General features: G+C 42.0%; 1 protein-coding gene across 1 annotated transcript in view; it reads right to left on the reverse strand.

The window, feature by feature from the left end:
• CDH1 (cadherin 1) overlaps window positions 1-16,494 on the reverse strand; it is a 71,894-nt gene that overhangs the window by 15,454 nt on the left and 39,946 nt on the right. The window contains exons 3-9 of the mRNA XM_003417040.3: window positions 9,201-9,424; window positions 5,053-5,199; window positions 4,774-4,929; window positions 3,839-3,983; window positions 2,643-2,818; window positions 2,213-2,341; window positions 419-601 (exon numbers count right to left, since the gene is read on the reverse strand). Of these exons, the coding sequence (XP_003417088.2) occupies window positions 419-601; window positions 2,213-2,341; window positions 2,643-2,818; window positions 3,839-3,983; window positions 4,774-4,929; window positions 5,053-5,199; window positions 9,201-9,424 (1,160 nt within the window). The remainder of the gene's footprint in view (window positions 1-418; window positions 602-2,212; window positions 2,342-2,642; window positions 2,819-3,838; window positions 3,984-4,773; window positions 4,930-5,052; window positions 5,200-9,200; window positions 9,425-16,494) is intronic.

A 16,494-nucleotide genomic window follows, 5' to 3' on the forward strand; every position in this document is an offset into this window, starting at 1 on the left:
TCACTAACTGACGTCAACAAACAACTAACCGAACTTCTGAGTTTTCAGCTTTCCAAGGCACCTTTCAAAAGCAACCACATTTGCCCTACTTTTAATACAATCCAGCAAAATACCAGAGACCAATGAAGCATTTTTCCTTTCATTTGCAAAATGGATACAAGGGGTAGGCGAATGCTTCTGGGAAAGAACCTATTAAAAAGATGGTGCTTCCTCCTCAATCTTAGGATGCCGTGCAACAGCTTACCTCTTTGGTGAGCATGAAGAGTCACTGCAAACCCCACACAGTCCACCAGAACCTAGGAAAGTCTTTTCGCCCTCCTCCAATACCAACATACTTCCAAGAAGACGCCAGGGGACATGAGAGTGGGGGCATCTAGCTATGTTGTCCATTTCTGCATCATCCAGGCACCATACAAACCTTAGCTGTTCTCAGAATGCCTTCATTCGTTACTGGATCTGTGATGACAACAAATTGCTTCTCATTATCATTTAATATGTTGTACTTGGCCTTCCACGCTGGGGTGTCAGGGACATCAGCATCAGTCACTTTGAGCCTGGTGATATCAGCATTGGCCTTATTCTCAGGAACCGTACCTTCGTACTGCAAAGCAAAGGAGACAATGGGAGTCATTTATGACATACTGAGACCCGACAGTGGGGCCAGGCCTTGGGGGCCTAAAGGAGTCCATCCTGATCCCAAGTCTTGAGTAGGAGAGGTCAGGCGATGGGAACAAAGTGTCACTCTACCAGCAGGTCCTCATTTCCTGTTGGTGAAGAGCTGGTGATGACAGTGGTGTCATCTTCCCGGAGTTCCTGACATAGCTTTCCAAGGCCCCAGCTGCCTGAAACCTCCTGCACATTCGAACCTAATTGCTGACTGTCAAGCTAAAGACACTGGTGTATCCTCACCTGTCCCAGCAAAACATTCTCTATCAGCAACAAGAATGATCTTCACAAAATGAAAGTCTGGTCACTTTAGCCCTCTGCTTAAGACCCTTTGATGGTTCCCCCTTGAACTCGGGATTAATACTGAAGTCCTTACCTTAGCCTTCAAGATCCTGCAGGACCTGGCCTCATATTCAATTCCCTACACTCTAGCCACTCTGGCCATTTTTCAGTTCTTCTTGTGCCACAAACTTCTTGATTCAAGGCATTTTGCACATTCCTCTGGCTAGAACATTCTTCCACCTTCCCCTGACCTCCTTTCAAGTCTGCATGTAAATGTCACTCACTGTTTTGGGAAGCATTCTTCTACTCACGGTGGCTAGGTTAGGATGGCAGACACTGCCTGTTGAATATCCATTCTCCCCTTCTTCACTAAATATATTGTTGGTGACAACAGTGTACCCGGCTAAAATACTACATTTCCCAGTCTTCCTTGTAGACAGCCATTACCAATGAGATATAAGTAAAAATTATAAGATAGTTCATCACAGAAATGTCTTTATTAAGAGGACCCAACTGAGCAGCTAAGCCTTTTTGCCCCTTGCCTCTTCCTGCATGAAGCAGACATAATAGCTGGAACTCCAGCATTTATCTTGGACTACAAGGTGACCTTGAGTATGAAAGCCATGTACTAAAGATGGTGGAAGAGCAAGACAAAGGAGCTTTAGTCTCTATTGACAGGATCAGTGTCTACCTCTGGGCTTCCTGTTACAGAAAAGAAAAAAAGCAACTTACTTGTTTAAAACACAATAGTCAGGTGTCTGTTACTAACTAGCCAATACAATAAGGTTTAATTTAAAGGTTCCTCTATTTGGCTTTCAGTACCTTTTTCTTGATTGCATTTAGTATAACTGACATTCAAGAATCTGTATAAGTTACCTAATACCCCTTTAGCTAGACTGTAAGTTCCATGAAAATAGAATCTTTGCCTTGTTAGTGATTATATCTTCAGTGTCTAGTACAGTACCTAGTATAAACTTAGAAAGTATTTGTTCAATGAATAAATGAAACGTTAAGTTTTGCTACCAAGGTGCACAATATGAGGACATGGATTCACTGGGTACTTTTCGAAGCTTCACAAACCTGTGTCAGTGGGTCCCAGGGCAAGGATAGAGCAAAGATGCTCAAAGACAATTGCTCAAACCTTTAGGCTTGCTTCTAAGTCTAAAGTTAACATTCAATAGTTCACCCACATGCAGTTGTGAAGCTTATTTCACGAACAACAAAGAACTTTTTTTGGAAACTGTATGAGGCATTGTAGAATTACCATTGTCGGGTTGAAGATGGGAGGGTTGTCGTTGTTGTCCGTGACTGTAATCATAGCTGTTGCTGATGTACTCAGGCCCAAACCTTGAAGGTCAGTAGCTTTAACCACCAGGGTATACTTGGGAACACTCTGCAGATCAAACATACCTGAGTCAGGATCAACAGTCCCCCTCAGGCCCAGCCCCGCCCAGCCCATCTCATAGTAACAGAATGTTTTATCATCTGCTTAAATGGCAGCCACCTGCCTTCCAGGCATAGAACCTCTGAACAAAGGTTTAGATGAAAAGCTTAGGACAACCACTCTTACTTGATAAGCTCAGACCATCACTGCATTAACTGGCAACTGGCCTCAACAGAGCTTTGCATTGTCCATGGGATTTTGCTAATATATATTTGCCCTCAGCGCCCTCTGGATCCCCTCGACCCCTGACCTCTCGATCCAGCCCACTGGTGACCACACTAATGACTCCTGTGTCCCGGTTGATGGTGAACATGTTGTCATGAGGCAAGGTAGGCTCCTGGTTTTCAATGGTATAAACGATGGCAGCATTGTAGGTGTTCACATCGTCATCCGCGTCTGTGGCTGTGACCTGCATCACTGAGGTTCCTGGAAGTGTCAAAGGAGAGAAAAACTTAGTCAAGCTGCACTTTGAGGTGTGATCCATACTGCTCAGCCTAATTCTGTCCCAAGTGATAAAGTACGGGCTCTGGGGATGGTATCATGTCATAGCTCTTCCATTCTCTAATTTCTAAAATTTTTACCAAAGTGCCAAGGGAGAAAGAAAGCATTCCATTAAATAAGCAGTGTTCCTATAACTCGATTTTTCCAACAAATTTTGTGTGGGGTAGAGGTAGGCAGGAGTATGGGAAATAAATAATCTTAAGCTAAAACATTCTGTCAAGTTTCTTATACTGAGTGAATAGAGTGTAAAATAAGAAAAATTCCAGAATTTTCCACAATTTGCTTCTTAGCCACAGCTTCTTTGGATAGAACAGTTATTTGAAATCATTGTTTTCAAGATGGAAGAAAATATTTATAACACACATGACTGACAAAGAACTAGCACCCAAACCAAAAGCAAACCCACTGCCATCAAGTTGATTCTGACCCATAGCGACCCTGTAGGACAGAACAGAACTGCGCCATACAGTTTCCAAGGCTGTAAATCTTTATGGAAACAGACTGCCACATCTCTCTCCCACAGAGCGGCTGGTGGGTTCAAACTGCTGACCTTTTGGTTAGCAGTTGAGAACTCACCACTGCACCAGAACTTTTAAATAACTCTTAAGAACCAACAGGGAGAAAAAAAAAGTAAAAGTACATACATGTCACAAAGAATAAACTAAACATATAAGAAGCTTAACCTTATGAATCATCAGGGAAAAAGCAAATTTGAAATTTCATTGAAATACTTCTACACTCACCAGATTAGTGAAAGCTAAAAAGTCTAACAATTCTAGAATGTCAAGCAAGGGGACACTGATGGGAGTATAAATTGGTTCAGCGCATACTCTGTGATTTCCAAAATAGGTCTGTCCACATAAAGAACCAGCTTCAGTGACCTTTGACTGCGATCTATAGCCCCAACACTTTTTTTCTGGGCTTTCAGCTCATTATTGGAAATACCTGGGACAGCGCCTTCCATGACAGACCCTTGAAAGACAGCCTGGGTGAATACGGGCTTATTGTCGTTCTGATCTGTCACGGTAATCACAATCTCCATTGGGTCTTCGACTGCATCTCCATTTGATGACACAGCATGAGACAAGAGCTGCAAGAGCCAAGGGAGAGTTACTTGGGCCCTGACAAGGAAGAAGAGGCAGCAAGAGGGGGTCTGACCAGAGAAAGTGGGCACCCAGAGCACCTGGCCTCCGTTCCTGCCCTCTCCCCAAGGTCTAAACGTGGACACCCCCAGCAGGGAGCTTTTCTCACATGTGTGCTGCTGCTTTTAATGCGATTGTGACACTGGTTGGGGCAGACTGGAGAAACCTCCAGATCAGAGCTGCCACTTCTCATGTGATGGCTGGGGAGTTAAATCCAGGAGATAAAGGTGAAGTCTAAGAAACTGATTTTGTCCAAGTGGGTAAAATTTGCTCTGTTTTATCTAGCCATTCCAGTCCAGTGTTTTCCCCAGATTTTTCTCATTTGGCATCAATATATTACATATCACCTTCCCTAAGGTCATCCTGTTACCAATTACCAGAAATTATTTTGCTCCCCAATGCCATCACTGAGCTGTCCCTTTGGGTCAGAGACTTCCAGTCCCATAAGTAGACCGACATCTTGGGTCTAAATTGCATTTATTCATATACATGATGCATGAGGACTCTCCTCTTTTCTCCTAACAAGGAAAAGACTAAGAACCCCAAATTGTCTGAGGTTCTCCTGTCATTTTGCCTTATCAACAGGTTAAGAGATGTGAAGTTAAGCTCCTCACAGGTCCCTGGAATCTGATACAGGGATCCAACATGGAAGGACCAAAAATTCTTGAAAGAATTAAAACACAAACTTTTTTTGGAGGTTGCTACCCCATCAACAACAAGCCTCTAAGATAGACTCACAGTGTAATTGGAAATTTGTTCTCTATCCAGAGGCCGCGTCACCTTCAGCCATCCTGTTTTTCTTTCAATAACGAACACACCGACAGGAGGTCTATCAGCTCCTTCACCAGTGATGCTGTAGAAAACCTCAATTTCTTTGTCCCTGCTAGATTTGATCTGAAGAAAAAACAAAAAGAAACAGAATTAGCAAGGAGGGATCCTGACATTGGGTCTTTAACTTTCTCTCCTCAGTCCTTCTTAGCCAAATTCCCCCCAGAGAAAGAGAACTTCTTTCCCTACCCGAACCAGGTTTTTAGGAAATGGGCCTTTTTCATTTTCTGGGCAGCTAATAGGAGGGATAACCCAGTCTCTCTTCTGTCTTCGGAGACCCCCATGATGGAAGTCGGGAAACATGAGCACTTCTGTCTGGGGTCCAGAGAGAGAGTCCTGAAAGGAAAGGAGACAAAGAGCAAAATGAGATTATTCAGGACAGATACTACAGTTCGACATATAAAGTCAGCGTTTTCAGCCTGCTGAGGGCAGTGTAGAGCTTTAACTTAACAATATATAGTCTCTTGACAATGAAAAACTGCATATTCTCCCCAAAATGATCAGCAAAACCAAAAATCAATGAACCCTTTGCCTTATAATCAAGATTACAATCTCTTTTGATTCTTCTTAGAGTCCAGAGTTCAAGTGATCATTATGCACATACATTTATAGGTCATGGGGTTAATATTATTTTAAAAATTATTTCAAGCCCACATATCACACTTGTCATTTTTATACCAACATTATACTCTGAAGATTTAATATCAGAGTTTATTCAACAACTGGATATTCATATGTTTGAAACTTTTTTTTTTTTTTTTAATGTTTTTCCTAGGGCTATAGGTCCTCAAAGTGGAGTTATCAGTCAAAATGAGTAAGTTTTGGGAATTGGTACAAACTAGTTTGGGATCAATACAGATCCCTTCATCTCATTGTGTCATTATATCTATATGGTTTCCATTTATTTTAACAGAAGCTGTTGGGATGGGAACCAAAAACACCCTTTGAGACTTGTATTGAACAGCTTTTATGTGCAATAAAGATAACGTTATGCACACACAGGGAAATAAGATAGCTGAAGATGGAAGGAAAATATCTTCGAAATTGTTTAAGTGTTTTAAGGTGATTAGTGGTAGCCCGATAAATGTTCCAGAAAATATAATTCTATCTCCCATCCTCCACATATAGATTCCTCACACATAGTCACTGACCACTGTTTGCCAAGTTTAATTTAAGTGCAATTTTCTGGCTTTTTTTTTTTTTTTAATTTGATTTAAGATGCCTAAGAGATAGGATGTGATCAGATATAATTATCACAGATCTCTTCCCTAATTCTGCATAAGGGTCACCCTCACACGCCTTCTCACTCACACACACACAGAGCCCTATGTACCCTCATGTCAGTCTTCTAGAGAGGCAGCCCAATCTGTATCAAGGGTAGGTTCTAGAGCCAGGCTGCCTGACTTTAAATCCTCAGTGTGGGGCCTCCACATTCTGAACAGGTTACTTAGCCTCTCTGCACCAGGTTCCTAAATGTCTAAAATGGTGATAATATAGTGCCTCCCTTATGGGAACCCTGGTGGTATTGTGCTTAAGAGCTACAGCTGCTAACCAAAAGCTCGAATCCACCAGGGGCTCCTTGGAAACACTGTGGGGGCAGTTCTACTCTGTCCTGTAGGGTCGCTATGAGCTGGAATTGACTTGACGGCAGTGGGTTTGGTTTTTCGTTTGTTTGTTTTACAGGGTCCCTAGAAGGATTAAATGAGATACTGGTTTTGCATAAAAGTCAAACAGTGCCTGGCACATACTAAACCCTCAATAAATGATAATAATGAAGATGACGGTTTGGATTGGTTGGAAAACACTGAGTTACACTGTTAATGAAGTCAAATTTGAAGTTTGATCCCAGAACAGAGCAAAGTATTAAACTGATCATTAATACTGTTCCCTGAGCCTTAAAATGACCATCTTTATGCACCTATGCTGTGCAAATTCACCGTATGGAAAAGAAAAAGAGCCTGCCCTGCTGGCATCAGGATTGTAGAGTATTTTCAGAGAATGATGAACACTAATGCTGGCAAGACATAACATCAACATTTTCATGTATGAAATTAAAGGGAATCATGCCTAGATATACTAAACATGGAATTCATCCCTCAGAAAAATAGGATACCAGAGTGGACAAACAAAATATAGGAATCACTGATTCTCAACCAAAGGTGATTTTGTTCCCAGGAGGTATTTGGAAAGTGTATGGAGACATTTTTGGTTGTCACAACTGGGGATTATACTACTGGCTTCTGGTGGGTAAAGGTCAAAGTTAGATCTGGTTAGACACAGCCTCAGATAAGTTTTCCACCCCTTATGCTAACGCAGGATACCCTGGTGGCATAGTGATTAAGAGCTATGTCTGTTAACCAAAAGGTCGGCAGTTTGAATTTACCAGGCACCCCTCAGAACCACCTGGCTCCACAATGATTCCCTGAACTAGAAATAAACCAAGAGGAACCTCAAACCAGCTGTGGCAGAATCTGCCACCTACCATTCAATATCCATTCTTCCTTTCATAAAAATAGCTTTAAAAAAATTGTTTGTGTTTTTGTGTGTTTAAATTTTGTACTCAGCAATGTACCCAAGTAAAAGACTACATTTCTGATATTCCTTTGCAGTTAGGTGTGGCCACATGACAAAGTGTTCTGGCCAATGAGATGTAAACAGAAGTACTGCCAGAAATTCACAAAGGATTCTTCAAAGACAAATAAGCAACACCTTTTTGTGCTTCTCCCCTTTCTCCTTCTTATCACCCAGAATAAAGATATGATAACTAGTGCTCCAGCAGTCATTTTGGATCATGAGGTATCCTTGAGGACAGAAGTTGTGTGCTGAGGATGGCAGAGCAGAAAGGAAGGCAGGAGCCTGGGCTCCTGGTAACTGTGGAGTCTCCATACTGGCCACAGACAACTTATTACCCTTGGACATCCAGCCTTAACCTAAAAGAGGAATACTCTATTTTGCTTAAATCACTGTAATTTTGTTTTTTTTTTTTTTTTTTTTAATAGTATCTACTTGAACCTGGAAGGGGCGGGGAGGGAAAGTTGAAGAATCAAGGTCAAAGCTATCTCTTGACCATGAAAGGCGACTACACACAACTGCCCAACAAGAACTCACTGTGCTGAGCTCCTCACATGGATGACAGAGCCAACTGGAGACTTGAGTCAAGGAGCTATGTTAATATAGCTCTACTAAGTTCCTCATTTTTCTGGTCTGTCCATTTACCCCAGGGAACATTATTAGATCTATCAGGAGGACTATTAAGTTCCTAGAATCTCAAAGAGTCTTTGGGGAGAAAAACAAAAGCCAGCTTGAATGGCCTTTGGCACTTACAACATATCCCACACTTTCACAGAGGTAAACGGGATACAACTAGAATGGCCCCTGGAGAGAGATTCTGGTACGAAGCACCAGGGAAAGAAGATGCCTCTTACCCATGGGAGTAGTTTAGAAACTGGCAAAGGCATTTGGCTTTGGTTAACAGCCTCTAGAAACATCCTTGCCAAGAACCTAGGCAGATACGTATCCACCCATTCATGACCAATCCAATCCATCCATCCATTCAATATTTACTGGGATCCTTCTATATCTTATATGCCAGGCCTAGGCCTTGGCACTGCAAACACAATGGGGAAGGCTCCCCCAGAGGTCAGAGTCTAAGGGGGCAAAAGCTTCCTGCTGGTTTTCCCTCCTTTTTTGCCAAGACCCTCCCCATGAGAAACACAAAGAGCAAAATAATCAGAAAATCGACCTATCATTTGTTGTTTTTCCAGCAGAAGAAAAAGAACAATTAACAGTTACTGAACACTTAACACGTATTCAGTTCAAGCACAGTTCTAAGCATTTCGGATTGATTAATTTTTTCAGTCTTCTTTGTTATCTCCATTTTATAGATGAGGAAACTGAACCGTAGACACCTTAAGTAACTTGTCTCAGGTGGTAAATGGCAGGGCTATGATTCACACAATCACCCTCTATTCTTACACAACCTGTGGAAATAAAGGTAATGATACCTTGCCATCACTCCATCACCACCACCAAAATAAATAACAGCAAGAACTAATTCAGTTAGACCAATAGTTCTCAACTGGGGGCAATTTGGCCCTCCAAGGGGCATTTGGAAAGTGTCTGGAGACACTTCTTGGTTGTCACAACAAGGCGAGGTGCTACAAACCTCTAATGGAGGCAAAGGATGCTACTTAAAATCCTGTAGTGAATAGCCCCCTGCCCATACACACACAACAAAGAATTATCTGGCCAAAATATCAATAGTACCAGAGTTTAGGAACCCTGGTTAGACAGCACACTAAAATAACAGTGACGTTCCAAGAAACACTCAAACATACATGATGCTGTTGGTGGTGTCGGTGGTGCCCAGTGACCTTCAGTGTCACTTTGGTGGAAAGCTTTCTGCGGGTGGAGTCCCAGGCATGGACAAGAAAGCTGGTCTCTGGATTATGAAGTTGTACAGGCCATCTGACCGTAACCACACCATCTGTGGCCACTTTGAATCGGGTGTCTTCAGAAAAATAGGCTGTCCTTGGTCGACCAGTGCATCCTTCAAAGCTCACTGCAGGGCATAAATCAGAGTTGTTAGGAAATTGGGCAGATTAAAGACAAGAGTATTCTTCCTTCAAAAAGGGGGCTTGATTCACCCACCAAAACCCTAACTCACACAAGACAAGCATACACGCACACACCCAAAAAAAACCCAAAACCTGATGACAGATCAGAAAAGACTTCAAAAGAGTCAATATCATCTTACATTCTTCACAATTCATAGGGTGATTGGTAACTGTGATCTGAACTTGCTCTCATTTCCTTGTAAAGTGAAAAAGGTAGCCGGTCTGTAAAGCAACTTCTCTTTCTCAGTAAGAACAAAAAGGGGCCTCTCTTTCACATGGCACTAGAAGACTCTCTTCTAGTATGAAAATGAACCTCTCAACTCACTGTTGCGAGTACAGATTGAGTCAAAAAATTAGAGAATCAAGGTACAATGAGATGCTATGATAGTCTATATTTAAATAAACAGTTTACACAATTAGTAAGTGGCAGATAACAACAGACAGCCAGCATGGTATAGAGGTTAGGAGCATGCATACACTTTGGAATGAGACTGCCTGAGTTCAAATCCCAATTCTACAACTTACTAGCTCTGTGACCTTGGACAAGTTTACCCACCTGTAGAATGGGAAAACAATGGTACCTATCTCCTAGGGTTATTTTAAGGCACATAGAACAATGCCTGGCACATAATACTCAGTATATTGAAGTTTATTAAATAAAAAATCAAATGGAATTTTGGTTAATCTTTTATTCAGCACTGATGAGTAATACCCAAAGTTGGAGAAGCTGTGGTGATAAGTGTCTCAAAAGGACTCATTCAACAGATATTCATCAAACTATACGCCAGATGCTGTGCTAGGCTACAAGGACAAAATCATGAACAAGACAGATAAGGCACTTGCTCTCACTGAGCTTACACTATTGTGGGAGAGATGGAGAAAATATATAAACTAGCCATTTCAAGTGGTGATAAGTACTAGATTTAAAGAAATTAAAAAAGGTGACACAAGAGTGATGGGAGCTGGGGGGAGGCAATTTGGGGAGTTAAGGGTACATTGGATGATGGTAAGGGCAGGCCTCTCTGAGGTGGAGGCATCTAAGCTGAGACCTGAAGGCGCAAGCCTTGTGGAAATCTGGCTCGAGGGCCCTCCAGGCAGAGGCAACAGGCCCTCCAGGCAGAGGCAACAGTCGGCAAATTCATTCTGGGAAATTCTCAAGCTGGCCTATTTTCCTCCCGTTCAAATAATTGCCCCTGACCCCTCCAGTGAAATTTCTATTTTTATCAAGTACTATTTTATTTAAAAAAAAAAAAAAAAAAAACCTTGCTCTTAGGCCTATTTACAAGGCTATACACCTCTGCATTCATGAGGGTCAGGTTTCTGCCAGGAAGCCCCAAAGCCATTCATGATGGCCTGGGCTGCAGTTTTCATTTCTTCCACTAGGGGCCATCCTCTCAAACTGTTTCTGAAGCCAACGACCACGCCCTTGCCAGAGATATAAAAGAGAGTAGGTACTACAATTATTCCCATTTTGAAGATGAAAAAACTGAGGCTCAGAGAGATTAAGAAACTTGCCCAATATCCCATAACTAGTAAACAGCAGAGCTAAGTCTGGCTCTTAACATGGGTTATTTAAGCTATGGATGACTCTCCCTTTCTCTTGATTAGCTATTTTTAAAGGATGATTCTGCCTCAAAGTTAGGATCCCAATGATAGGGTAGGGCTGCCATTCTATACAGTAGCTGGAAGTCGGCTAACTGGCAAGTAAACTGAGAAACCAAAAAGAGTTAAGTTCACAGGAAAGGAGCCAAGTTCACAGGAAAGGGCCTGGTCCTTCAAGTGATCACTCTCACTTCACCTTCGCTCCCAGTTTGTAAAAAGTTAAAACTATGCCCCATCCCTATCCTCATCTCTTAAACTGAGTCTACAACTCACATCCCAAACAGGGGTGGGAAGGGAGCGGGAGGTAGGTATAATAAACTATGACTAGTCTCAGAGTCTGCAAATGGATTATAAACCCAGATTCACCCATGTTCTTGCTGGGTGACCTTAAGCAAATTGTTTAACCTCTCTAGGCTGCAGTTTTCTCTACTGTAACATGAAGGATATCAACCACCACTGGTAGAGTCTAACCTCTCCAGGGTTTTGTGGAGATTAACCAAAACAGGGAATGTAATCATATTTTGAAAGCTAAAGAACAATGCAAGTTAATAAGTTATTATTATATGCATTTAGACATACAAGCTAGAAAACAAGTATTTGCTAAATGAACAGATGAATTATAAAAATGACAGCAGAAGAAATGAAAAGTACTTAAAAGCTAGGTAGAACCAACCGTTTATTTCTAAAATAGTAATTTCTTTTCAAACTAGAAAAATAAGATGTTTTCCAAGTAACCACTCCCTGCTCCCAGTGGAAGTAATGGGGCAAATGGACTGTGGGGTTTTCTAATACAAGCAGGGAACAAGAGCTGCCCTCATTTACCAAACTGAATTCCTTCCTGTAGCTGCCCCAAATCTATGTAGTGAAAGTTGGGAAAAGCATGACTGGATTAGCCAAGGGTCATGGCCTGAAAAAATGAAAATGGTTTTGGAAATAACTTGATGAGAGGCACTTGCTTTGGGGCACCTCATCCTAATGGCAGCAAAGCCCTGCCCTATGAGAAATGACAGAAGAAATGTGAGAGACAGCCCCAACCTGAATTTCCAGGTACTCATTAAGACCTATCATCTTGCCATGCTACTTGATCTTCTGGGCTGATAAAGCAGAGATTATAGGAAAGACAGGGGATCTCCAGCTCTGGGAAGGCTCCGGGAAGCTCACTTTAATGCTGGCGAGGGCTGGGCAGTGTCTCTGAGCCACTGTGAACCCTAAAGTCAGCAAGTAGGAGGAAACAAGAATGATAGAATGTTGAAACTAGAAGATTAGTACATGGGGGGTTGTGTATACTTGAACATTTCCATAATAAAAAGTTAAACAAAAATAAAGCCAGCAGGGAACTAATTATTCTTTAACCCAGCATATCCTCCTATCCTAAACCAGTTAGTTATTTGGTCACTTGGTTTAGAAACCAAATCCCAATGACAAGAGTCCAAGAACCCCTTGGCCATCTCTAAATGGGCAAATCTTTTCACCACAATATCATCATTATCACCACCACCAAATACTACAGCCAATAGCTTCAACTAATATTGTAAATATGTATAGAACACTATTAAGTCAGGAACAATTCTAAACACTTTACAAATAGTAAGTCGTTTAATCTCACAATTTATGGGGCTGGTAGGAGCACTGGTGGCACCGTGGTTAGGTGCTCAGTTGTTAATTGAAAGGTTAACAGTTTGAACCCACCAGCTGCTCCACGGGAGAAAGATGTGATGGTCTGCTTCTGTAAAGATTATAGGCTTGGAAAACTTACGGAGCAGTTCTACTCTGTCCTATAGGGTTGCTATGTGTAGGAATCGACTTGACATCAATGGGTTTGGTTTGGTTTTGGTACTATCAATGTTCCTTTTTTATAGATGGGGAAATTGAGGCAGCTAGTAAATGGCAGATCTGAGGTTTGAACCCAAGCAGTCTGGCCTGAGAGTTTATTGCTATGCCTGTGTTTCTCCCTATAATCCAGACTCTTGCATTGTTCTCTGTATGTCTGTTTTTCTCATTTTATCCTCCCAACCACCCTGCGGGGTAGGCATCATTGTCTCTCTTTTCCTTGCCCCAAATGTCTTGCTGATTCTGATTCAGTACATCTGGCACGGAAATGCAAATTCTCAACAGGGGGACATATCAGAACTGGTTTGAAGCCCTGCATGCTGGTGAGTGGAGGGTTCAGGGCTCCAATCCAGGTGTGTCTGATCCCACAGTGAGTGCTTTTCACCACCATGCTCTTTTCCTCATGTGTAAAATGGGGGCATGCTTCCCAGCAATAGTAGTATCATTAAGAAAAAAGTAAAAACAAAACAAAACAAAAAAGAAGCCCCAGAACAGTGTGGAATTCTACACAGCATGGGTGTTAAGAGTAACTCACATGGAGGTGGAGAGAAGATTGAAAGAAATGGGGCTGACGTAGGAGTGAGAAGCAGTTGTTTTTGGTTTTTTTAAAAATACATTTTCTTTATACGTCTTTGTGTTATATTGCCAGTTACGGTAAGAATGAATTACTTTCATAATGACAAAAACTGATAAGAAGAATCACTTTTTTATGGTGCCTTTAACATACTGTGATTATTCCATGTTTCCATTCACCCTACAGTCCCCCATTTTCTAGCGTATTTGGCAGAATTAGTAGCAGACTCCGAAAAAGATGACTGAAGTTCAAATAAAAAATTAAACCCAAGTTCATGAAAAGCTTTTGGTCCAGGGACAGGCTTCAAGCACTAAGCAACATTCGTTGCTTGGAATTGCCATTATGCCATGGAACAGTCCAACTTTAAGGATCCTGTTTCCTCTCCCAACCCTGACCAGGCCCATAAATGGAATGTGAGTGGGTAGGAACAAGGCAGTTTCAAAAGCCTCTATATATTTCCTGAAGATGTTGAGATTCAAGGACAGAAGCCTGCTATCAAAGCCAGCTAACCATAGTTGACTTGGTAACTAGTGGGATAACCCAGTCTCTTCGAAGCAACTACTTAGAAGTAGTGTTTTCCACACAGCACACACAAAGAGCACATTATGGGTTACCTTCCTCTCATCGTCAAAATGTACTTCTCATGGCTGACACACCAAGGAGCACAGCATTTAGCTTCATTTTAAGGACCATTTGAACTTGAGCGCCCAGCCTCAGGAAGAGAAAGTTATGCACTTAACCTTGAAGGCAAGGTCCGAGAGCCTTACAAAGTTCTTGACGGTCACACTGCCATAGTGTACTCCCAAACCAAGGGCTACAGTTTCTAACAAATACTCAAGATAACAGACGAGAAGTTTAACTTGATGGACAAAAGGAATCCTAAACAACCCCATTTAGCTAAGCAGGAATTTTTCTTATTGCTGGTTAAAAGCCGTGTTTCTAACACCAACCACAAAACCATAACTCTCCACAGATCCCACCACCTTTAAAATTTCTTTCTAGGTTGACTATCTTAGATGGCACTGAATAATTCTGTCATGTCTTCCATTGATGGGTGACCATGAAATTACTAAATGTTCCAGGTTTATTGAGCACACACACGGGGCAGACAACATAATTTTATGAGCTGCTTAACAATGTTTAAAAAATGGGAAGGCAAGGACCATCAGACCTCCAATTTGCCCGCTTTTTTGGGGGGTGGGGGTGTCGGGAGGAGCTTGTCATTTAACCTAAAGACAGATTTTTAAACCTGACAAGTCTCTAATTGTTTGTATCCATTTGCTACTAAGAACTATGGCCAATAACTACAACCTAAAAATAGAAGCCTCATTGTCCCTGGGTGTGCAAATCATTAACTCACTCTGCTGCTAACCAAAAGGGTGGAGGTTCAAGTTGACCTAGAGGCACCTGGAAGAAAGCCTGGGCACCTACTTCTGAAAAATCAGCCACTGAAAACCCTATGGACCACAGCTCTACTGATATACACGAGGTCACCATGAGTTGTTGTTAGATGCTGTGGACTCAGCCCGCACTTACGGCAACCCCTTGCACAAACGAATAAAAATGCTGCCTGGCCCAGTGCTATCCCCGTGATTGAGTTGGCTAATAATCTTAGTAGATACAGCAGCCCTATGAGGTAGGGATTTAATATCCCGAGTTTTATAAATGAGGAAACTGAGGCTCAAAGAGTTGAATGGACTTGGGAAAGTCACACAGCTATTAACAGAGCCTGCAGTCTGATGCCATTTGTGAGATTTTGCTGCTTAAATGGATGCCAGGAAGTTAGTTCACACAAAAGAACAGGACAGCTGGAGAGTAACTAGAATGGGAATAACAGCAAATTTTCGTCTTTCTCCATCTTCCCTTCACACACATTCCCTTCTCCTTGAATGGTTTTCAGTTGGATATCCAGTTCCAAATCGCAGAAAAATGTAAGGACATTCAGACAGCCATGCAAAAGAGGAAAATTTTAGACTTCAGATTCAAGAATGTTCCACTTCAGGTCACCAGGCTGCATACGCTAAAGTAAGTCAGAGTTCCTCTAATCAGCCAGCTATAACCCCAAACATTTTTCTGGGAGAGATAAGCAGCTTGGAATATCGAGCTGCACAAGCACAACTCCCAGTGTATGTCCACAAGCTCATGTGCTGCACTCCAGGAGCATCAGATTGAGGCTCCCACAACCATTAAATCTCCCTTGTTGACAGGTGGGAAACCCCAGTGGCGTAGTGGTTAAGTGCTACAGCTGCTAACCAAGAGGCTGGCAGTTCAAATCCGCCAGGCGCTCCTTGGAAACTCTATGGGGTGGTTCTACTCTGTCCTATAGGGTCACTATGAGTCAAAGTCGACTTGACGGCAGTGGGTTTGGTTTGGTTTTTGGTTGACAGGTGTATCGCATGGGATTCCAGGGATGGGCAGTTTATTTGCATGAAGCTTAATTATCGAATTCTTTCTCCCAACCTCCCCAAAATGTCCCTTGTCCAAAACGAATTACATATGGTCTCTGTCTTCATTAATCTCTACCCTGAAAACAGATGTCAACACTAAATGCTGCCTGCGTAGCAAGCAAGGAGCAAACCCTCCTTCACTTTGTTTCCACCAACACAGACTGGGATGGCAAGCAGGAAGTCAGTATACAGAGAGAGGTTAAAGATTATGGAAAAATTAGCTCAGGCCATTTATCCTTGCAAAGGCGAGTAAACAAGGATAAAGGGGTAATCCATAACCCTTGATATCCCCCCCCCCTTAAAACATGAGTGTTTTGAGGCCGCTCATGCAGTCTGGGTCACACTTAGAGTATCTTGCTTCCCAGTCATGTTTCTACTTGGATTAATGCTGTTTTCGTTCTCTGGCAGCAGATACCACGATGGCAATGAGAATCAGTCCAGTGAAAACAGTAATAAATAATAAATGCCATTTCTAGAGTTCATTAAAAACCAATGCAAGAGCATTTATAGTTTTATATTCGCGCCAAACTGAAAAGCATTCAAATTCTTTATTTGAATCTTT

The sequence above is a fragment of the Loxodonta africana genome, chromosome 21 (assembly GCF_030014295.1).
Source record: "Loxodonta africana isolate mLoxAfr1 chromosome 21, mLoxAfr1.hap2, whole genome shotgun sequence".
Lineage (NCBI taxonomy): Eukaryota > Metazoa > Chordata > Mammalia > Proboscidea > Elephantidae > Loxodonta > Loxodonta africana.